General features: G+C 37.1%; 1 protein-coding gene across 1 annotated transcript in view; it reads right to left on the reverse strand.

Moving 5' to 3' along the window:
• Positions 1-23,897, reverse strand: part of rabgap1l (RAB GTPase activating protein 1-like) — a gene marked incomplete at its 5' end in the record, with an annotated part of 94,874 nt that overhangs the window by 66,635 nt on the left and 4,342 nt on the right. The window contains 7 exon segments of the mRNA XM_014007290.1: positions 6,609-6,759; positions 10,662-10,755; positions 16,460-16,589; positions 20,212-20,378; positions 22,134-22,236; positions 22,406-22,472; positions 23,454-23,564. Coding sequence (XP_013862744.1) covers positions 6,609-6,759; positions 10,662-10,755; positions 16,460-16,589; positions 20,212-20,378; positions 22,134-22,236; positions 22,406-22,472; positions 23,454-23,564 — 823 coding nt within the window.

Raw genomic sequence — 23,897 nt, forward strand, 5'->3', positions numbered from 1 at the left:
GATGGATGGATGGATGGATGGAAAGATAAACCTGTGTAATATCTGTAAGGCAGAACTTGCCTTCCACAGCAATTATTTTTAGTTAGCATATAGCTAAAATCTAATGATGGTTATATAATAGCAGCTGCATTCTGGCACGATAAGCTTTATGTTTTATATTCAATTAACGTATGATCCGATTAGTCGACTAATCGAAAAAATAAATCGGTGATTAATCKATTATAAAAATAATCGTTTGTGGCAGCCCTAGCCTGGACCTCAATTTACAAAACATAATTCATGTTGGTATTGAATAATGAATAAAAATTACACAAGTAACAATTTATTATGATGCTCCTGAATACTTAAACACCAAAATAAAATCTGTATTTTAAAAGAAGTTTAGCAAATATTACCAACTATTTTAGTTTTTTAAATCACTGATTCCTGCTTGTGGAAAGAGAGTGTACTTTTCTAAAATAAGGCAAATAAAAAAAATAATGAATTAAAAGCGTTTCCTTGGAGGACATTGAGTTTTATGCCACCTGTAGTGGTGGGAACCACTGTTCCGGGCCCCTGGTTACTGTCATCAAATGTGAGGGGAGAGCTTGACCTCGGTTAACACACTTGCCTGCGCTCGAAGCAAGATTGGTTTTTTGGAAAATCAGGTCTGAAAATAGCTGGCTGATACTTTTTTTATTTTTTCTACAACTGTGGATTCAAGTGCGGTAGCACACCTTGAGCTTGTTCAGCTCCGAGGATACGTAAAGGTTGTTCAAATGTCAAGAGCAACCCTCCCACCCCCTGCGTCCATTTCACCAAACACATCGCTGCACAAGCAGAGAAAAATCTCAAAGAGTGAATGTCTCTGCTGCCCCGAGGCCATGTTGTGTGACAGCGTGTGCATTTGTTACTCAATGTGTGATGGCTGAGAATTAGAGCAGTCCACCACTGAACATGATACTTGCAACCAATGATATCAAGTCAGCAGACACTGAAGTTGTGACCCATGCTGGCAAAATGAGTTGGAAGGCTGCAGTGCAAAAACCGTCAAAATGTAGATTTTTGCCGTAGTTGACATTTACTTAAAAATGAATCCATAAAGACGACATCTGGTGATCCCAGTAATTATACTGTATACAGCATAAAATGTTCCTAATCTATTTTTAAAACTAAATCAAACTTTTTTAACAGGTATGTCATCAGAACCAGTTCTTTTAATTCTAATCCTTTTATTTTTAAAATAAAATAAACGTTTTTCTCTCCCAGCTGCCATAGTGCCGAAAAATTCCTTCATATAAAGTTTGGTGTCATTGGGAATGATGCTTTTTAAATATACAGCTGGAATTATTCATAACATCAATCCAGACCAATAAAATTTATTCTTTTCAAACTGGCACTCTCCTAAACAAAACGAGCTTGTTGCTAGCTGAAATCCAGAATTCATGTATTTGATCRGAAGAGAGAAAAAAAATGAAGTGGATCGGTGCATCCCGAGTGTTTACCTTGGTAATATGTTTTTGCCTGATATGACAAGCAATTCTATCAAATTAAAAAAATAAATAAATATAAAAATTTATGGTTGTCAATAGTAATCTGAGTTTCATCAATGTGCTGCTGACCTAAATTTAACATGTTATGATCAGCTTGTCCTCGCCCTGGACAATATGGCTGCCATCTACAACCAACAAGAGTGAATGAATGATTTATTTATTTTGGGACAGTGTGCAATTAAAACACAATTTGATGCATTGCACCAGATTTAGCCTAAGGCTAATTTACATCTGTAGTCATGTGATAGTTAGGGTTGGGCAATATTGACATTAAAATTAATCATGATTAATTGTGGTATTTAGTCAATATTTAATTAATAGATGACAATTGCATTTGCATGTGGCCGATGTTGAGGTTTTGGTCCACATTTTCTGGTTTTCCTTGTACTCTGGTTTATGATGAAGTTTCAGTTGCTTAACCAGGTYTTTATGGGTTAGGGTTAGCCGCTCCTTGCTGCCTTCCACCATTGAGATCACGTGCACGCTCGATAGTGATAGTGTGTCGCACACAAAAATACGCCATCAACACATTAATTTTATTATTATTTATTTATTATTATTTTATTATATTTATTTTTATTATTATTTAATTGCAAAGTGGCAAATAATATTTCTTGAAAGTTTTACTGACAATTAATTGTGTATGTTACAATTTACACCTCATTGGCTGAGCCTTTATGAAATGTATAAAATTAATTTCAATATTGAAAAATTCCTCATTGTGACTTACTTTGTCAGCACGGGTTACAATTGTTGCTCAAAGCGTCATGTGCTAAATTAGCAATGTGGCTATGTGTCTCCAGCATGACATTCATACTGATGCATGATGCCTAATTACAACACTCATGTTCGTCCCATATCTTTAACAATCCAGTTACTTTGAATTAACGTTGCCACTAAGCCCAGACAATAGGCATTAATCAGCACCACATAGGCTGCACTGTTGCCATTTATCTCTCTTCCTCCTGACTCTCCCTACTCCATMTTCTCTCAGTTCCATTCATTTGGTGGAGCTAATAATAGCCCAGCTTACTGCCTATCAATACCATCACTACTCCTGCAAGACAGAAGAGGTGGGTGTGGCGAAGAAGGCATAATGAGAAAAACTGAGCTCTACAACAGAGACTCGGTCTTATGTAATGAAAAGAAGAGAGAGAAGTAGAGGCGTTGTGGGTAGGCACACAGAATCAGGAGTCTGTCAGAACACAGAGGAAGAAGGACCATCAATCACAACAATGAAAAATACTAAAAAAAAATTTTTTTTAAATCTGTAAGTGTGAAAAAGATAAGATGGAACAGAGAAATAAAAACAGGCAAGAGAAAATAGCCAAAGCTTGAGAAAAAGATATATTTCAGAGAAATATTTATTTATTTAATTTTTTTACCGTTATTTTACCAGGCAAGTCCCACTGAGATCACAGATCTCTTTTTCAAAGGAGGCCTGGGCCTGAAGGCAACCTATTATTCATGTTTTTGGGGGGTGGGGGAAACCCGAGTACCTGGAGAAAACCCACGCAAGCATGAGGAGAACATGTAAACTCCACACAGAAAGACCCCAGGTCCAAACCGGGGGTCGAACCCAGGATCTTCTTGATATTGATTTTTGATTTGATTTATTTATTTAACAGGAAAAGATTATTAAAMATCAAGCCTGACTCAGCATAATTGCTGTTTTACAGCAGGTTCCTGTTCTGCAGCACATAAAGCACTCAGAATTACAGCATCACAATCACACCATTATCATTACACCATAGACACAAAGACAAACAAGCATACCATACATTCTTGCTGTGGGGCGTCAGTGCTAACCACTGAGCCGTCGTTCCGCCTATAAATCCCCACAATCAATGATTTTGGGACCACATAATCTCTCGTGACTTCTTCTGCATTTATTGATTGAAGATTGTTAAGCACAGGTAAGTCAAGATACAAAATAGTCTATGTCTAACCTATATTTAGCCTACTATATACCAACCACAATGTCTTAAAACTGAAATGTCTTTGTCTACAGCAGGGCTATTCAACTAAATTGCTCCGGGGGCCACAGTTAATACAGAACAACAGCACAGGGGCTGAACATCCAGCAATTAAGATCATTTTGTAAATAAACCAAGTATTACAAAGATCTGTTACCTTTGAATTAGTTTATTTTGCTGCATTTAATCGTGAACACAACAAACAGAACCCTATGTAATAAATGTAGTGATAGTAAAACAATATCAAAAACAAAAATAACACATTCGGCCTCCTATTTAACACAAATATTATTTTGACATATTTGACCTGCCAAATTTTTAAACCAATTTTATTTTAACTTTCATGGTTTTATCTTCAACTGCTTGTAGTTTTACCTGTCTTAGATATTCATAGAAAAGGTTTTTACCAGCTTCTAGCCAAGATTCTGAGTTTCTGTAGGCACCAAACATGTCTATGTCCAGCTAAGGGAACTTAAAGTAGTTAAAGTAGAAATCCCGGGGTTTGGACTTAAGAGATGAATGAACCAGTTGGCGGGCCAAATTTTGGTCACTCGCGGGCCACATCCGGCCCGCGAGCCGCCAGATGAATAGCCCTGGTCTACAGTTAGATGTGTGATTCAAAGACGCTACCTTTACATTTCTTTAAATTTGATTGAAAAGTCTGAATAGCAACATTAATTTGGATTACGAGAAAACCAATGTGTAGATGGACAATGAAGAAAAAGCAGGGTCATAAAATGTTAAGTTATTATTTTTGTCACAAACATAAAAATTCTTTCCAGAAGGCAAAAACTGCATAAAGTCTCAGACTCATGCAGCGTAAATTATAACTGACAACAGTGTCTTTGTGTGACTAATACACCCACATCTCCTTTCATTTCACTCATATATTCAGTGCCTACAATGTCATTCATTACTCATGAACTCAGCAACAGTATAATTCCAGAGGTATTTCATGTTAGACCAAATCAGTTTTTTTAGGCAATTTTCAACTTTTTTGCACCAACAACAAAAACAAAAAACAACTGTACATCGCTAAAGTACCTGGTTACTTTAGAATTAACATGTCACCAATACAAGCTTGAGAACTCGGCCAATATAGTGACAGATTATCTGAAAATACAGAAAACTTTGTGTAACAGCACTTTTACAACCATAAAATCTACTTTCAAACCAAATCACACTAAAAGGTTATGGCGTATGTGAGCACAATCTAAAGTACACAAGATACTAAAGGTCCAAAAAACTCACTTTGAATTCTTGCGAGCTGTTAGTGAGAACAAAAGGCCACTTTGAGCTGTAATGGTCAGGGGAGAGCAGCGCGGGCACTTAAATGTCACCGCGAAACTGAAGCGATCTCTGACTTGACACAGTTCAGAGGAACGGCTCAAACAAATGGCAGTGTCACTGATGTTTGGACATAGCAGTAGACACACAAAGGAGAAATACTTTCATCATAGTGGCATGATCTCTCAACAGCTCACATGACTCAGCAGGTTTCCATCAAAACAAAAGGTCTCACTGTTTTTGTTGGTTAAGTAAATTACACATTAAAGAAAAAGATACAACCCTCAGGTCTTATAACTTGGCCTGACATTAATTGTCTCAAAAATTATTGTGCTACACAACATCGTTTGGAGAACATTTTAAATTAATATAATGATAYCCATCCCGCTTACAAAGCTTAGGGAAAGTTTACAAAATTTACGTATGTAAAAAACAGCTATGAAGTGATCGAGACTGCAGATTGTGTAAAAAAACACGTAAGAGCTGCTGAAGCTGTAAAATAACTTCTCACTTCCTCTATCCATGCGATTTATTCTGTATGCGTCCTCGTCTGGCTTCATAATATGTTTGCGGTCACCCTCACAACACTTAAAAAAATGTACGCAAAGTTTACGGATGCATGGAGAGCAGAGTTTATGAAAACAACAACAGCTGCTGAAGCTGTAACATCGCTACAGAGGTTACGAGACCATGCGCCCGGCAAATACTTGATGCCTTGATACCCTTGATTCCCCTCCTCCCTACGATAACTCCCAATTTACACTGGATGCAGCTCCGCTCTGACCTCCGCAGTATATAGGCAACCATAACCGAGGTCAACCAAAATTAGATTTGATTAGTGATGTGATGTTCACGAATGATCMRAATCTTTTGAACGGCTCTCTACAACGAACGATAGGAGCCGAGTCACGGGGAGTAACGAGCCATTTGTAGTTTTATTTATTTTATTCCTCATATAATCTTTATTTTTTCATCCTTAAATTGCTCCCTCTTTGCTTCTTCATGGAAAACAGGCAGAGCGGTGGAGTACAGAAAGTCATGGGAAAGGGGGAGGGGGTTTCTGCTTGACAAAACACATGGTTCCACCCACGTAATGTGATTATGTCATCACGTCGCCATACGTGATGACGTAACTCGTTCAAAATCGAACGGCTCTTTTAAACGGCTCTGTGAAACAAACGGCTCCCCAAGATCTGGATCCATTCAAAGACCCATTTATCCCATCACTATTTGATCCTATTTTTGCCAGAGCTGGAGCTGGTCCGGAGTCAATCTACAATGATCACACCACACCAACAGGAAAAGGAACAAGCACAACATCGGTATTTTTAAAATAATTTACCAAAGACAGGATAATTTTTGTGAAAATCCTAGCTGTACTAATACATTTATGTATATATTTATACACAAATACTGTCAGAATGTATCATTCTGTTTGAGAAGCTGATGGCAACATGTAGCATGCAGCACATGCAGACGGCGAACTGCACAGAGGGGCGGAGCTGCGTGTAAACTGGGGTTAAGGAAGAGGGAGACAAAAAAACAAACAAACAAGCAAGCACATGAAAATTATCAACCTCATTTAATTTATGGACCTCATTTTAATTTATCATGTAATTAATTGATTTATTGCTTATCGCAACAAGCCTATATATAACAAACTAAATTTTGTAACTTTGTTATGTACACACACAAACACACAAAAGTACAGGTAGTTGTTAAATGCGCCAGATGAGCTTAGCATGAGCTGATGACTCATTAATGCGATCTCTTCAGTATTTGTCTCTAACCGTTGGTGATTGAGAGCGTTTACCTTGGTGATGAGGATGCGGTAGTGTTCAAGCAGGTCGTGGTTGTCGTGGCAACCAGCCAGCAGCTGCCAGACTTCAGCTCTGAGAGGTTCAGGAATGCCACTGCGAACCAATGAGGGCAGACCCTTTGGACGAGTGGACAGGTTTCCGTGCCTGAAAGACAAAAAAACGTAAACACACACACAGATAAGAGAAGGGACTTCACTGTTCTGAAGTGCAGCAACACAAATCGGACAAAAATAATAATAATTTTGGCCTTTAGTTGTGACAAATATTGTGTTTTTTCATAATTCCTATGCAGATAGGACTGACTGAAAACACTCATTTATACTAAATTAAATGCATTAAACTTGATTAACTACAATCCTGGTTATAAAATATTAAGTTTTTAAACTGAAAATGCTACTTTATTACACACAGTCTTAATAATGGTGGTAACAATTCCCACTATATTTGATTATCAAACGATTGTTAGCTTTAACAGTGATAAAAAGTCCCATTTTGTTGTGTGGAATAATTTCTGTGCTGCTACATGAGGAAAGCAATCCTTTTTAAAACCCCAAAGTCAGCTCCATTTAATGATGCCTGAAATCTCATCAGGATGCATTCATGAAGCCGTGTGAAAGCAACCCCCCACCCAAAAAAAAAAAAAAAAAAAGTTCACTTCATTGTGCTGAAGCAACATCAAGAAAACAGCCTGAACTCTATTAAGATGCATGAAATCTCTCTCATTCAGTTAACAGTGTGTTTAATGCTGATTTGATGCTTGGTGCAAATCATGAATTAATCATTTTAAGTTGCACCAAATTAAATGATCTACAGTTCAGATGAGAAATTTTGACAGCGGCAATTAATTGTTGCTTCACAGGTTGCACCAATTTGAAAAATAATTGGGTTAAAGTTATTAGATTGCCAAACTTCATATTTAATTGTAGATTGTACACATACAAACGAGTGATTAAAAACAAACAAATATTAAAGGCCTAACATTTCTTGACTGAGATCAACTTATGTTGCGAAATAATGGAGTTGTAGCTGTTTTGGTTAAAGCCTAAAAACATTTTGCACAATATGTCACAGARATATGTTTTATTCAGCTACTGCTACATCAAAATGTTCAAAAATGTATAGATTTATAATTTAAGATAAAACTACAGCTATTTTTGCTTTGGCTAAAGTCATTTAACTGTAGTGTATTTGGATGGCAGATGTTGAGGTACTCTATCTAATGATTTTTCCTTGAATGTTTCATCTATAACCATTCATTAGTTCATGAGATATTTTACTAACAGATAAAAACAGTTCAAAATCAGTACCAGTAATGGCAAAAATAAATTGAAAAACTTTGTGCAATGTGTAGGCACACAGGGCACGTGTTGGTGGTCAGTCTCAGCTACTACCACACCAAATTGTAGATTAGTCCTTAAAACCATAGACACATGAACACACACGTTTGTTCTTCTATCCTCAGGGGGACTTGGCATTGACTTCCATTTATGAACTGGTCATTTCTACAGCCTAACCTTGACCTCTTACCCTAAGCCTAACCTCACAGGTCCATACCTGACCCTGAATCTAACCTAAACACAATTCACACCTTTGTCCTAAACCAAACCCCTGACACACCAACAGTATATCCCCCAATGAGGACCTGGCTTTTGTCCCCATAAGGAACAGTGAGTGGGTCCTCACCAGACTGTGTGTACTGGGGATATGGTCAAAAATCATCCCCACCAGGTAGCAAAAACGTGTACACACACACACACACACACACACACACACACACACACACACACACACACACACACACACACCTACCTTCTAGCAGTGGGTGTAAACTACATATCAAAGTTCAACAGTGAAGTTGATCATCTCTATACTGTAAGTCAGTGTACAGGTGTGTCAAGTAGGCTGGTTTTACAGAATGCCATTAGACAGCAGTGAACACTATCTGCTGTGTGAACAAATAGCACAAAATGTAAGGAAAATTTGGTTTGGTAGATTACGTCTGTGTGGTAACAGTAGTTCTTGGTCTGTTATTTTCCCTTTTAAATGTTTTCACATTTGTAAGGAACAATCATTTGTGGGATGAGCAGTAGAGCTGAGGATGTGGGTTGCGCAAATGAAAAATTTGCCAAATTTTTACTGCTAAAYAGCTCATTTTGCTGTTGGTGTTGACACTTGTTTTGAGCCTCTGGTAACCCCAGGTGCTACCAACCAGGTGCACCTTATAAGATTTATTAAGAAGCATTGTTGCAACAAAGAAATAATCTACCAAACACTAATTTACTTACTTTTTGTGCTATGTTTCTTACAGTAAGAGTTAGAATGTGTAAGAGTGAGCTTAAGGTGAATTAAGCTTTTCCCACATCTCTCATACACAAGGTTATGAGGAAACTTTTACCAAGGTATTTCTCATTACTTGTTAATATCTTGACTGTGCGAAGTGAAAAGTGACACAATAAGCGAACGTTCAGACAAGTTCAAGTTGATTCACAAAAGACTATGCAATCATTTATTTACAAAAAATGAACAGATCATAAGTTACACTTGATTGTGGTTATTCCTATAACAAGCGYCAGAGTTAAATGAGATAAAACCCGCGTCCGAATTTCAATTCACATCAACTCAGATTACTTATATAGAACAGTAAAACGTCAGTTCTGATGTTAACAACCAAACAATTTTACTGGCACTTTTAGCTTAAGTTTTGGCAGATTAAGAACAAGGAAAGGAGGAAAGTAAGATTAGTATGTTACTACGACTTTTACTTTTATCAAAGTGTGGGTCAAMTGGAACTGCACGTCTTTTCTAAGCTCAGATTCCACATGACACGTCACTCCAAACACATCAGCTTTTACCAGATGATGTCTTCTTAAGGCACCCTCGGGGTAGGAGCTGGCTCGCCTCCGATCAGTCAGGGAACTGATGTCGGCTCGCTTACCGGTCACTGGTGAACAGGTGTTTTTCCAGGTAACTTTCATCTGTTTCAGTCCAAGCCACAAAAATTCAAGCCGTATCCGGTTCCTCCTTCCAAAATAAAATCTCCCCTCGGGAGTTAAAAACACACTTAGAGGCTCGGCCTCGGGCTGAGACCACCGGCAGGCGTGCCGGGTCCCTGGCTGTGAAGTCTTCCCTAATTAGCTCATGGGATCAGACTTTAAGCCAAACTGAGGTTTCTCTGGAGAGAATCCCCGCTGTCTTCCTAGATTGGAATGAGGAAGAAGAGTGTTTCGCTCCAATCGTCCGGGTTAGTAAAAGAAATGGACGAACCATGGTTCCGCCCTCAGGCTTAGAGATGAGCCAGAGAAAGAAAGATAAAGATTTGCCAGCCGGCGCCAGCCCAAGGTTAAAATTCTGTGATTGTTCAGCAACATGATATGATAACCTTTTTTCARCTTTCTTCTGATAGACTAAGAGAAATCACTGCAAAACATTTATGATGATTAATTAACATTTCTGTTTTATAATCAGTTCTGAACCTTCTGTTAGTCCAGATAAATGAAAGATTTTCTCAGGAAAAATCCACAATTATATTACTGTGTTCACAGTAAAATAAAAACAGTGATTTACATAAAAACACAATGAAAACATTGTAATCAGATTCTCTGTGATTTTTTTATACCATTATAAATCTTTAAGGCACGATAAAAGAAAAGAAGTGGTTCCACTTTTCCTGTACCAGTCATTATCATGATTTAACAAATGCATAAACATTCTTAGTTAAACAACAAATGAATCACGAACAGAAGAGATTGTTCTGTCCATTATCTGATTAAGAGAAGTGAGGGGTTCTCTTCCACGGTCAGAATGACCTGTCATGGCCTAAATAGAGTTCAGTTTGTGACAGAGTTCCTGTCCTCTCGTCAGGCCTGTCCGAGGGCTGCTTCGAGGCAGTAAATCTTGTTTCTTCACTCGAGGTGACCCCTACAAATGCCAGTGCCAATGTTCTCTCTGACCTTTATTCACTCTCCTCCTGCTTCGATATCAGAAGTCTACTATCAATCCTAATCCTTCCTGTCATTGTCTAGACTTTGTGTTGATTGATGCCCTACCATCTGTTGAGCAGTCCTCCCCATGACTCCAGAATTTTCTCCGGACAATCTTTGGAAACATCTCCAGTCCCACTGGAGATTTCACTGTCACTTTCTGCAAGGGAACAATAGAGAAAAACATGTGCAGGTTTGTTTAAGCTTTTATCAACAAACACTGAAATATTTTGACATAATGTCTAACTGTACATTTAGGGTTTTTTTGAGTGTTTATTTATCAAAACAAAATTCAAGTCAGAACACGCTGTCTGGGCTTGTTAAAAGATTCAACACTTCCCTCAAGAGGAATGACTAATTCTGATGGGAGAGAGGTCCAAAACATTTTAACCTCATTTAGGTCGCATGCCAAATTCAAAAACCACACTGGCAGCTGTGCGAGAGCCATCACTCAACTGGAACGACAATTATTTAATAATTGCGACACATATATCACGTACTAAATAATAGATCAATCCAAACCTATTTTGATAGGTATTTTGCGATTTAAAGCCTGCTGTTACTGAGCCCACACAGTTAATGGAGGCAGGAGTGCGTGTGCGGTGCCTACACCTTCCATAATTGCTGCTCTCCCGTCTGTTGCTTCGTGAGGCAGACAAGAGGCAATCAGCTTGGCCAACCACTTGTGTTCAAAGCCAGACTCTAATAATGCCATTTTTTTTAAATAAATGCTACAAAAGAACAGATGTTAAACTGTATTTTACACTGAATAAATAAAAAAATGGATATCAAACAGGAACACAAAGGCACACAACTACACTTGTAGCCAACGCCAGTGAGGTCACACGTTTAAAAATACAAATATATAAAGTCTCACTGAAATGCAGAAGGCTGAAAGATTTTAACTACAAATTTAGTCTTGAAGTACTTATAAACACCGATGGGTTTTTAAATAATTTTGAATAATATATGGAAACACTTTATTTTGAAGGGATGTGCATATGACTGACGTGACACAGTCATAAACACAAAGACAATTTTGTCTTGGTTAATGCCAAGTTGTCAAGACATTTTAAACAATGTCAACTTTGCATTAAACGTGTCAGAATTTACCGAATGACACTTAATGACAACAGTCAAACATTCATGAAGCCTTCTTTATGTTCATGACAGGTGTTACGTCATGTTTATGACAGAGTAATGCCAGTCTTATGTACACCCCTTCAAATAAAGTGTTACCTAATATATAGATGAAAAATAATGCCAATTACAAACTGTATTGGGAAAAAAGACTAAACAATCATATCAAAAAAGAGATTATGACAGGTGATGTTTGAAAACGTTTACTCCAGTTGTTATATTGATATGCAAATCTGAAATGTGAGTCTGCATTCAATGTAAACAATGCACTTTTTGCATACTTTACTCTAAAAGTCTGAGTGCAAATACACATCAATACATAATGCTTTTCTTACGCATCTAAACTACCACTGTTACCCTACTTTTAGTCACCTCACCAGTTTATTTACATTTTTCCCCAAAGACAAAATGACCATCATTATGTAAAAAATATTTGCTTTTGTTTACTTTATGAAGTCCTTTTTGCCCAGTCTTCATGGCAATGCAGTGAGGACCTTTACAGCATATGTGATTAGCTCAAGGCCCGCAGGCCAAACGTGGCCCACCAGTCTTTTATGGGGCCCGCGAAAGCTTTTAAGATTTAATAAGGTCTTAAAATAAGTGTATGCTGCTTTAAAGCCAGCTAACTACATGTCCCATAATGCATGTTGGTTTTGTTACCTAATCTCCATTTTGATACATTTCTGCTGACTACTTTTGCTGTGGCCCAGTTGTACTGGGAAGTGGGAATTTCCCACTTACAAGTTGTAAATTTAAACTGAAATACCTCTCTAGTGGGAATTTCCTGTCAGAAACTGGGAGAGTTCAGAATTCAAGGAAGCAGCTACTCAGCGAGTAAAACTCTTATTTTTACTTTTAGTATTTCTGTATTATTTATTTCACATTTAGTCAGTCGTACAYGTGGTGCTTTTCAGTATTTGTAAGAGTTTGTGTTAAACACTGTTTATGTAGGAAATACTATGTAAAGCTCAGTTATTGTTTGTTGGCGGTGCTCAGGCGTATGAGACAAAGAACGTGACGCTTCACGTTTAGCCAAAGTTAAACATTAAAGCTGAATTACTTTAATTACAACCATAATGTTTATGTGACCCTCTGTGAAAAAGAGTTTGATACAGTTGCTTTAAAACAATATATAGGACACATAGTGATATTTTACATTTTAAAAGCTCTTTTTTAACTCTGATAATACTAAATTAAATGGTTGAAACATGAAAGTAACACAAGAACTTTTAATTTTATAGCACTGAGCTTCACTGATATTTCAACAACAAAACTCAACAGAGGCAGCCTTTACAGGAGTTTAAAGGCATCATTTATTTCCACTTAAGTAAGGCCCTGACATTTTGAAATGAGTACAGCCATGGAGCTACAATAAATGCACTGTGGCTCCAATAATCTTCACAGCCTCAGCAGGAGCTTTCCAGATCTTTATAAATGCTTGATGAGGCCTTTTCAAAGGTTTCAGACACTGAATAAAGCTTCTGCCTCTGTCCTCAGATTCTGCTCAGGCCTCATGGCAAAGAGGCATGACTCCAAAGCTACTGCCAGTATACCAGATAATGACAGAAACTGGGGAGAACGGAAGTTGTTGGGTTTTTTTTTTATAGCTGCTACCTTTTGCAGAGGCTGACAATTATTTTACTCCTGATGCAACCTAAGCTCGAACCTGCAGCTTCATGGTTATAAGGAGGTCACCGAACACTGATCTACTTCAGCCAAGACTGAGGAGAAAATGACCATTTATGCTTTTTAATCAATGTTTCCCTTAAAGTATTGGCCTTATGATGATCAACAGCAGAAACATTATTAGTATTTAGTAAGAGACAGTGCAGCTTTTGAAAATTAAATTTACAGAACATGAAAAAGTCTGCAATTTAATTTGATATACTGTAGTTGAATCTTATATATCCTTCACTTAAATAACTAACATGTTTATTCACAAGTCAATTTCAGATATCTGAAATGCGAGTGTGGTAAAGTCGATTAAATGTAAAAACGGCCTGCCATACTTATGAGTTTCCACGTTGTGCACTTATACCACAACATCTGCCATCCAGCTTCTGCACTTCCAGAGCAGAAGCCGATTATTAAATTAGCAAGATGGACTTCAAAGCAAGCGAACGTCCATGTCTTCTTTTCATCTCTAAAGATAAGAAAAAGCAGTTCTTCCTTCTCTGACTCTGGTGTGAAAAATACAACTACGGTTGTTATTATAACATTTGCTGTGTATAACGTACAGCAGGGAGAAATTATGAGGATTTATCCCCCAAGACACAATATTTCATATACACTGTATATAAATAACAAAAAAAAGAAATCTATTGTGGTAGAACATTAGGAAATTGGTCAATATTTATTCCCATAATTCATTTGATCCATCAACTTTATGTTGTAGGGAAAACACTGGGAGGGGGACACCATATTTACTGCAGGATTATTATTTAAAAAAGGTATCAAAAAACTAGAATTAGGTTGTTAAAGCAGGAACTTTTTATTCTGGAGATCCTAAGAATATTTTGTGTTTTGTTTTTAACACTCATTTCATATCTGAGCCATTGTRTTTAAATAAAGTAAAACAGCACATTTATTTGTCACTATAAAAGCAATTAAGTGTGTTTTGGATATTAAATATGTAGATAATAAAAAATATTTTAAATGAAAAAATAGTCTGAAAAAGAACTAAAAAAAGACATTTTCCACATTGCATTTTCAGCTGAGGGGAAAAAAAGTCCACATGATTGAATGTGTGTACCCAGCTGTGGCATCTACTTTGGGCGTGTATTCATTTCTTTACACAATGAGAATGACGTCCAGCCTCACGGCCCTCAGCGTCTCCAATTTTCAGCTCCAGGGAAGAAGAGGAGGGAGAGAGGAACAGAAAAAAGCCCTTTGAATGTCTCCCACAGAGCCAGCTGAAAGGTTTCTGCCTCAGCCTTGGCGGATGMATCAGGAGTTCAGGTGAGTCGGCACACAGACACAAAGGAGACAGCTTTTCTCTGCTACGCTGGTTGTGTTTTTCAGCACTTTAAAAGGTGAAAAGGCTAAAAAGGCAGTTTACAATGGCAAATAGATGAGAATGGTGCAACACGAAAAGACAAAGACGTGTCTCTAATGCTTGAGACGGTTGGATAAAAAAAATTTWAAAAGCCTTTTTGCATTTGCATAAAACACCTGCAAACTAAGAAGGACATCAAATTTGGACACAGAGGCATATGATTTAGATTTAAATAAAAAGATCAAACAGAACAACAGACTCTCTACTGCACGTATTTTAAAGTCAATTAGATGATCCCTATTCTAATGCTGCAGAAAACCATTTTTTTAACAGACAGTGAAAGTTAGGTTTGGAATAACCACTCAGCAGATACAAACAAGCACACAAACAGTCTGACAATAAATAAACACTTAAACAGTTATGGAGCTGCAGTTATAGTCAGGAGACACCCACTGGACTTACTGTAGCTGCTGGTGAGGCAGCTGAAACTGGGTCATGTTTGGGAACCACTGGAGTCTAGCAGGGGTTGTTAAAATTACTTCTTTTTTTGCCTCCATTCATTTGACAATGCAGTTGTGACTCGCAGCCCTGGTGTGTCTTATAAATGGGTCATGTTTATAGATTTACCAACTTTATCAAGACACAAAGCTGATGAATCTCTCTGTTCAGACTGAGGTCAGCTCCAGCCAGATGTTCTGGTKGCACCACTAGACAAAAGTTACAACTGGAATAGGAAACTCTAAAAATCAAAATGAGTTTTTTTGTTATTTATTAAGAAATGACACAAATGAAACATGGTGTTAGCAAACAATCCCCAAATATCTGTTGTCCTTGACTGAAGATGGTTGTTTACTTCATCCTAAAGAGTGCATGTGGTGTGTCTGATTGTGTTTGACACTGCACAGCTCTAAGCCAACAAGCCTTTTACAGCAWTGGGCTTTCCTTGTCACACATTTAAACATGAGCAATCACACAAAAAGCTGCCCTAACCACCGTCTGAGACTGTCTCTCACCTCTGTGCACAGTACACGACCAGCATTACCAAACACAAACATGTATTTGTACACATCCTTGCCGGTGTTTACTTGTCTGACAAACGAAGCTTCGCTGCCGATGAATGTCCGTCACTGCAGAGCACACACTGTGACGAAGGCTTGCTGCAGAGGAATGCAGGTTGGGGTTGATTGTGTTGGCAAATGTTTCACGCTGAAACTCTGAGCGTAGGATCATATTTAAATGACAAGAGTTTCACCATCCAGAGAGACGGATGAAAAGCAACTGCAGAGAGTGAATTATACTGATTTTCTGAGACAAATTAGACAATGCAGAAGATGAAGAGATGTGTTCAGCGCATTGATCCGTGTATGATTTGTTCTTCTTTTATCGTTTCAAAATCAAATGAGAAAAACTAACAATCAGGTGGTTTTTCAGCTTTTTTGCTTTAAGACTAAATATAAAAAATTGAAAGAAATGCTACGTTTTTTTGAGATAGGGATTTTTGATTTTTCTTTATTTTTTGTCAAAATCATCAATATTAAAACAATAAAAGGCCTGTACTACTTCAGTTGTGTGCAAATAATCTAAAATATATGTATGAAAGTTTAATGTTTATCAGTACATTACAGAAAATAATGAACTTTATCACAATATGCTGATTTTTTGACAAGGACCTGTTCGTGTAGTTTTGAGGTGGTAACTTTCTGATAAGGTAGACAAAATGAGATCAAACCTTCATCAACTTCCTCTTCTTCATTGGTTGATCCGAGTTGCCCTCTTCCTTCGTTGTTTCTTTCTGCCTCCCTCTGAAGACTCACYACCTCATACACAGCATCGCTCTGACCCACCCGGTCCGGGGCCTGCTGCAGCAACAGGAAACATCATTTTAGATTCCAAAACCTAAGCATTCCTAAAAAATTTTAATCTATTACAGAAACTAATATCAAATCCTATTATAAAAACAGCAACAAGACAATAAAAAATATTGGCTGGTTGCACTAAATAGTTTTGCAAATCCATTTTAAGTGCAAAATAAGGAGGAATTTTTTTGTTTAAGTTGTCTCTTTAAAATCTACTTCAGCAAGGAAACACATACAGTTTGACAACAAAGAGAAGAAACCACCAACATATTTGAAAWATGTCAAAATCCTATTAAAACATTACATTTAACAGCTCAAATAAATATAGCAGTGGTTATTTAAAAATGTTTTCTACTAAAAACAACAAACTAGTCTGCATAAACCTGAGTTCATTACATTTCAACTAAATGAGAAATAAATTAAATTGTAAAAGATCTAACCAGAAGAGACGAGATGCAAAAAAGGCAAACAAGCAGAGGGTAGAGGAATGAAAATGGATGTCTCAATCAGCCCGAGGCAATCAGAGAGCAATCATCATAACTGAAGAAATACTCTGAAAATATCTGAAACAGTAAAAATTGATCAATAAAGAAGCATCTTTTTAATCAAACTTTWAAAAAAATATGGCAAACAGGAAAAAAAAAGAGAACACTACTGAAAATACCACCACTGGAAACATTTCCACTTCATAAAACATCAACATCTAAATAACACTCATTTTTTAAAATTGGAACATAAAAAAGAAAAAAATTTGACCTTAAATGTTTTTTAACAGATTAAAGAAATGCAACAAAGATACCATCAGACTTGACCTTCTGGGTCACAGGAAACTGATGTTTTTTTTCTGGTCTATTCAATTACTTCAGTGTTTTTGTCCGTCTCCTCCACCTGGAAAAATGGATCAATAAGYTGCATCGATCCGCTCGCTCCCATGGCATCTAATGACTAACTCAAGTCTGTGCTGACAACTCAAAATAGCAGAGACCATACCAAGCCTGGCCTATGTTTAAAGAAAACTTGTGGATGAATGAGTAAAACAGCTTCCTTTGCTAAGACTTCTGATAGTTAACCTACATGATAAAACAAAAGCTGGAATACGAGCAAAATAAAGCTTACTGTGCAAATATGACATTATCAACTGTGGGTTTTAAACAATGACAAAAAGCAGGATTATGAATCACTGTTGATAAAGGGATGRCTCACTCTGTTAAATGTTTAGAGTGACATTTCGCTGCACAAACACCACATTAAAAATTTAAGAATCATTTGAAATGTCACAAACAAGTATGTAGCTGGAGTGCTATTTTCTGACTGAAAACATATTTAAGTAAGGTGATGTTGTCCTGCACTACTTTTCATATAAATGAAACAATAACATCAAATCTGTAKAAAGGTTCAAATAACACTAAATAAYCTGAGGATTTAGACAAGAATATCATAACAATCATTTTATGYTTCATAGAATAGATTTGCAAATATTTTATGTGAATATTACTTCAAATGAATTGGATGGGACAGTAAAATGTGTAAAATATGGCAAACATGATGAACAGCTTTCACAAAAGATGAGACTGAAAGAGAACAAAGACCTGACCTCATTTTGTCACAAACTGTGACCTGGGAACAGTTAGCAGCAGGGAGCTGTCCATACTGTAARTCCCAGAGATTTAAAATGGTCTCAAATTGGAGAAATAAAAAATAAATAACAACACTTTCAGCAGCCCAGTTGATGGTTTARCAAGAATAAAAAACAACTGGAGTGAAGGAACAGGACCAAAGAGAATAAGTTTCATATGCAGTGTTTCTTACCCGCTGGGTAGATAATTATATTTACATGAAAAAACTAACAACATATATCTCTGTCATGTAATTATTAAAACAGGTTTTTTTTTCCTCTTTCCAATATCCAGCTGCTATTTTTTTCTTTGTAATTGAAATTACACACTTTCAGATGAGCTTATAAACACTCTCTAAACTGCAGCAAAAACATTAGACCTCTTATAAAATATAAATATGTATTCCTGCTTTAAATACAAATCCAACTAAAACACAAACAAACTAGGATTTCGCATCAATGATCTCTTCTACAGTATTAACAAATTGGAAAGTAAAGCAGATACTAAGTTCAGCAACAATGTACAACAAGCTAGCCAACATGTACTTGATACTTTCGATACTTTTTGCCAAAATAAGACAAAAAGGGTGCATATGTATGTATATYACCTCTGATTTCCATCTTCCGCAGAAGCTTCCACACAATATTATCTTTTAATTAGCTTGAAACCACAGCACCAGTCCAGCACTCTTCCATTTACCGAAGAGATAACTAGAGAGGCAATCAGGCGGACGAGCCGAAGCGCTGCTGTTAATTACTCACACGCAAATAATGAGACAAGGCCTCTTATTAGCTTTCACAATCCAAAGCTCCCCTACACTCCACTGCTTCACCAGGTCCCCACGGCCTCYTRAAAGATTTGCTTTGTTTTTTTTTAAACAGAGAAGAGGAAGCTTATGGCTTAACAGTATCTTTAAAGCACCTGCTCAGGCAGGATGGGCTCATAGGGGCGGCTGTGGCGGACTGGTTAGGGGAGTCGTCCTGGAACCAGAAGGTCACTGGTTCGATCCCCCGTCCAGCCGTCTCAGTCGTTGTGTCCTTAGGCAAGACACTTCACCCACCTTGCCTACCTCTGGTGGCCAGAGGGTCCGGTGGCGCCGATACATGGCAGCCCCACCTCTGTCAGTGTGCCCCAGGGCAGCTGTGTCTACAGTGTAGTTTGCCATCATCAGTGTGTGAATGTGAGTGTGAATGGGTGAACGTCTGTTAGTGTAAAGCGCTTTGGGGGTCTGGAGGGACTTGAAAAGTGCTCTATAAGTTCAGTACCATTTACCATTTACCATAGAGGTGCAATGTAAGCAGGACCACCTGTCTCAGCACACTTTAAAAAAAAGGTTGCAAACTCAAAACAAAAAACACAAGTTTGCCATTACACATCAAACAAAAGATAATCAAGGTTTTGGGCTAATAATTAAAAAACTAACTTTAGTACCTCATTATGTTATGTACCAAACAGCAAAGTATCCTACACTGAAGGGATGAACCTCAAACAGGAAACAAATACATTTTAAAAATTAGACGATAAGTTTTATACCTTCCATCACATTTCTTCACTTCTTTTTGGTAAAGCGTTCGAGAGGTCACTGACACACCTCAACGTTTCCAAGCTGCCCTTTGAACCCCCTTCATAACGTCGCTCATCCTCCAAAATGRAACTTAAATCACTTTCACCAACCTGCAGAGCCTGGACTGGGTTCAGAATTAATGGCTTTTGAGCCGTAKAGCCCTTTGACACTGATAACCAAGATAAGCCAATAAACCTAACATGACCTGAATAACGTCGCAAAAATCCAATCAGCGAYAGCAACATGGCTGACACCTTCACTGTCAGAGGTCTCTACAGACACTCATTCACAGTGAGGGGGCTACTTTGAATAAATAACACCTGAAATGCATTGACTCTGTTACCAAAGCTATTATTCCTGTATAAAAACATTATAAATAAACTGTTGACGCACTAACTATCAGAGAAGGTGTTTTCCTGTGATGGGGTCATGTCAGTAGAGATACCTGTCGGAGTTTGAGGTAGAAAGTCTCGCTGAAGGTCTTTCGGCTGAAGTACCAGAAGCGCTCGTTCGATGGGTAGACCCTGACGAGAGTTTCCAACAGGAAGCGAACGGGTTCCACCACTTCTGTCACGACGAGGTCCACCGCCACCGTCACGTACACCTGCTTATCTGGAGCCAACACATGTGGATAAAACAAAACAAAATAGAAGGTTATAGTAACGAATCTATTAAATAAATCCACAAATAAATAAATTCCTGTTTAAGCTTTTAAAACTTGTGTACATAGTTAAGCTGTAAAATGTGTGTTTTCAATATATTTTTGTATAATTTATGTTCTAAATGATGATATTTGGTGATTAAATTAATTAGAATGATTTAATAATCACATTCAGAAGGACATTATGACCACCTGCCAATATTGAGTAACTCCCACCTTTTGCCACCAAAACCCACTGCTGTTGCCATGTTGGAGGAGTGATTGGTCTGTAAAATGTTTAGGTGGGTGGTAAGTACCAAATTATTACTTTTGCGAATGCCAAAATGTTTTAAGAGGGACATTGGGTTGTAACGAGATCAGCGGTGGTTCTGATATGTTTCACTGGTTTTACAGCTTGAAAAAGTACAAATCTAACAGTATTTGAAGTGTATTCAGATAAATAGGCATCATATTTATGGTGTATTCCAAAAACATGTTACTATCTATGTCTTCTCTGTCTATGCTGTTAAATTAACTTAAAGAAGAGCCTCATCGTGCATTAATAAAACATATTCTGTTATTTTACATTCAAAACAAATCAAGCTTGGACAAAGTCTGGGTCCAAATAAATTCTCACAGCCATGGTCCACAGCAAACACTTCATAAATGAGGCTGCACAATAATGCTTCRTTAAGACGTGGTTTAAATACCACCATAATGAATTTAAAAAAAAAACTCTTAGTCAGTGGTGGACAAAGTACTCAACTCCAGTACTTGAGTAAAAGTATTGATACTCAGGGTCAAATCTACTCAACTACAAGTATGTTACTCAGTCAAAAATCTACTCAAGTTAAAGTACTGAAGTATTTATTCTTGAAAATACTTAATTATTCAAAAGTACATGCAGTTTAAAAGTACTCAAGTATTCAAAAGTACAAATTAAATTTTCTAATATCAGTACATTGCTGTATTGTTTTCAGAGTAATTTTAAAGAACCCTGTAGCTCTCAGAAACCASCTGATGTATCGACACGTAACCACTCTGCTACAAATTCACCACCTGTAAAGACTTAAGCATAAAAATGCAATAAAATGAGTGGAGAGTTCTTAAATGCAGAAATGTAGTTTATCCGCAGTGAACCCATAAGATGTTTAAACTGATAGGAACTATTTTTCAGTCCTAAAATCTCATGGTCATGGGTGCTGGTTTCTCTACTCTCTTCAATCGTCTCCATTGCTGGGTTCTGTTTGAAATGAAGGTGGGAGCTCAGCTCGCCACCRTTAACAAAGATRATGTAACTCCAAATCTATCCTAGATGTAAGCAACAACTGTGATTGGTTCTCCTTGTGAGGAACATATTGTGTGGCCAATTGCATTTCAAGAAAGAAAAACAGCAACAGCTGATTACAAAGCTGAGGCAAAAATAACAAGTAACTMAAAGCTTCCTAGAAATGTAGTGGAGTAAAAAGTACAATATTTGTCTTTGAAATGTAGTGCAGTGAAAGCCACAAGTACCCCAAAAAATAATTACTCAAGTAAAGATACACAAAAAATGTACTTAAGTACAGTACTCAAGTAAATGTACTCCACTACTGTCCACCGCTGCTCTTAGTTAGGTTCAGATATTGAAAAGTTACCAGTTACTTTAAAACATAAATGTAACTGTTTTCCATCTTTATTCAAACTATGTGAACTTTGATTAAMTAGAACATTCTTCAAACTCAAACCTTTAGGTGTGTCTTCATTCAGTGGCTGAAAAGCCGCCATGTTGGGATTCCACGTTCCTGTGATAACGTAGGCCTTCCCATCAGAGCTCTTCCCCATCGATTCCTAAGGATATTGTTTTTAGGCAGTAAACACATATWAAAGCAGGAGTCGGTTTGTAACACAACATATTCATTCATTGTTTACCTGAAGTGAGTTTAAACATTTTCATTTACAATTAATTACTGATACTTTTGTGTCAGAAGGAGGAGGAGTTAAAGCGAGTCCTGCTCACCATGTCAAGAAGATGCATGTCACTGTTGGAGACTCTCTGTCCGGGACTCAGCAGCATCCCRAAACACCTTAAAGGAAGACAAAGGAAGCTCAAACCACAAATCAATCAGCACTAGCACCACTCCTGAGCTGAAGCCTTTATGGTCAAGTTACTTTAGAGAGGATAGAAACATGGAAAATTGCATTTGAATATAACTGTGCATGTAATATTTTTAAATGAATTCAGTAATGCTACAAAATGACAAAAAAATCTGTGAATTACAATTAAAATGTTACATAAACTGACCAGTTTCAATTGAAAGGACGTGCTATTTTTAAGTCAAGATATTTTTTGTACTCGTTTGATCAAGCAGGGCTCATCATACAAAGTGAAATCGGAGTAATATCATGTCTAACGCTGATAAAATAAAGTTTCAAACAGAATCGATTCTCCATCTTAAAAGGATCTGTTCTGAAGGGTTTCTATTGTCTAAAAATAAAGAGGGCAGATGTCTAGCTCCCTCTGATAGCAAGAGGTGTGAGGATGAAAACAGGAAGTGACCTAGTTTTTTTTTTAAGTTTTGCTCAAACACAAGCATTTAAAAAAGGGAGGTTGCAGAAAACTGTAATTTAATCAGCAAAATGAGTAAAAATTAAAAGATTATTATTTTTTGTCTTGTTTAGATTCAAATTTTCAGTGTTTTATTGCAGTTCCAACATGTACACACCTGTCTGCAACATCTTTGTGCCAGAAAACAAACAAAAAGATTATTGATTTCATATAAAAAACAAGAATATAGAAAATGTTTCATCAATGGGAGGAGAGCAGGTTTAGAGCAGATTCTGAGCCCTAAATCATTTATTCCCTATCCTCCACCTGCCATCCATGTGCTGACATATCCACTTTATTTATTCTAACCCTTAAACAGTGGATACAATTAAATTATCACGTCTTCCTAAACTAGTAATTCCAGTTCCAGATTTGAGAGGAGCCTGATTTACTAAAACTACAATAAAGTATTGAATCAAAATGATAAATCTAAACTAAATCACACAGAAGGGATTCTAACCTCTCGATGCCGAGCTCCTTGTTGCACATTTGTTGGACAGAAACCACCACCTTCTTCTGGACACCTTGTCGCAGCTTGAAGTAAAACTTCTCTCTGTCTTTAGGCACCGGACTGTGACAGCGAAATAAAACATGAATACTGAGTTAGATAAATGATACTTTAGTCTTTAAAGTGATCCCCGATTAGTTGTAACATTAGACTTTATTTGATAAACATATGTTTTAATTGCAAAATAAAGACTGTAAAAATACTGTAGGCTGTTTAGTTTTGTAAAAAATTTTTTAACATATTTTAACACGAACAGAGCCATTTTATTTACACGCAAAGCATTCTGGGTAAATGATGGCGTGGATAGGTCATCAGTGTGAGTGAGCTATATCCACCCTGAAGGTTAATCTTGGACAATATCTGATGATCGACTCTTTTAAATGAAACCAGAGAGCG

This window comes from Austrofundulus limnaeus, unplaced genomic scaffold, assembly GCF_001266775.1.
Source record: "Austrofundulus limnaeus strain Quisiro unplaced genomic scaffold, Austrofundulus_limnaeus-1.0 Scaffold41, whole genome shotgun sequence".
In the NCBI taxonomy this organism is placed as follows: Eukaryota; Metazoa; Chordata; class Actinopteri; order Cyprinodontiformes; family Rivulidae; genus Austrofundulus; species Austrofundulus limnaeus.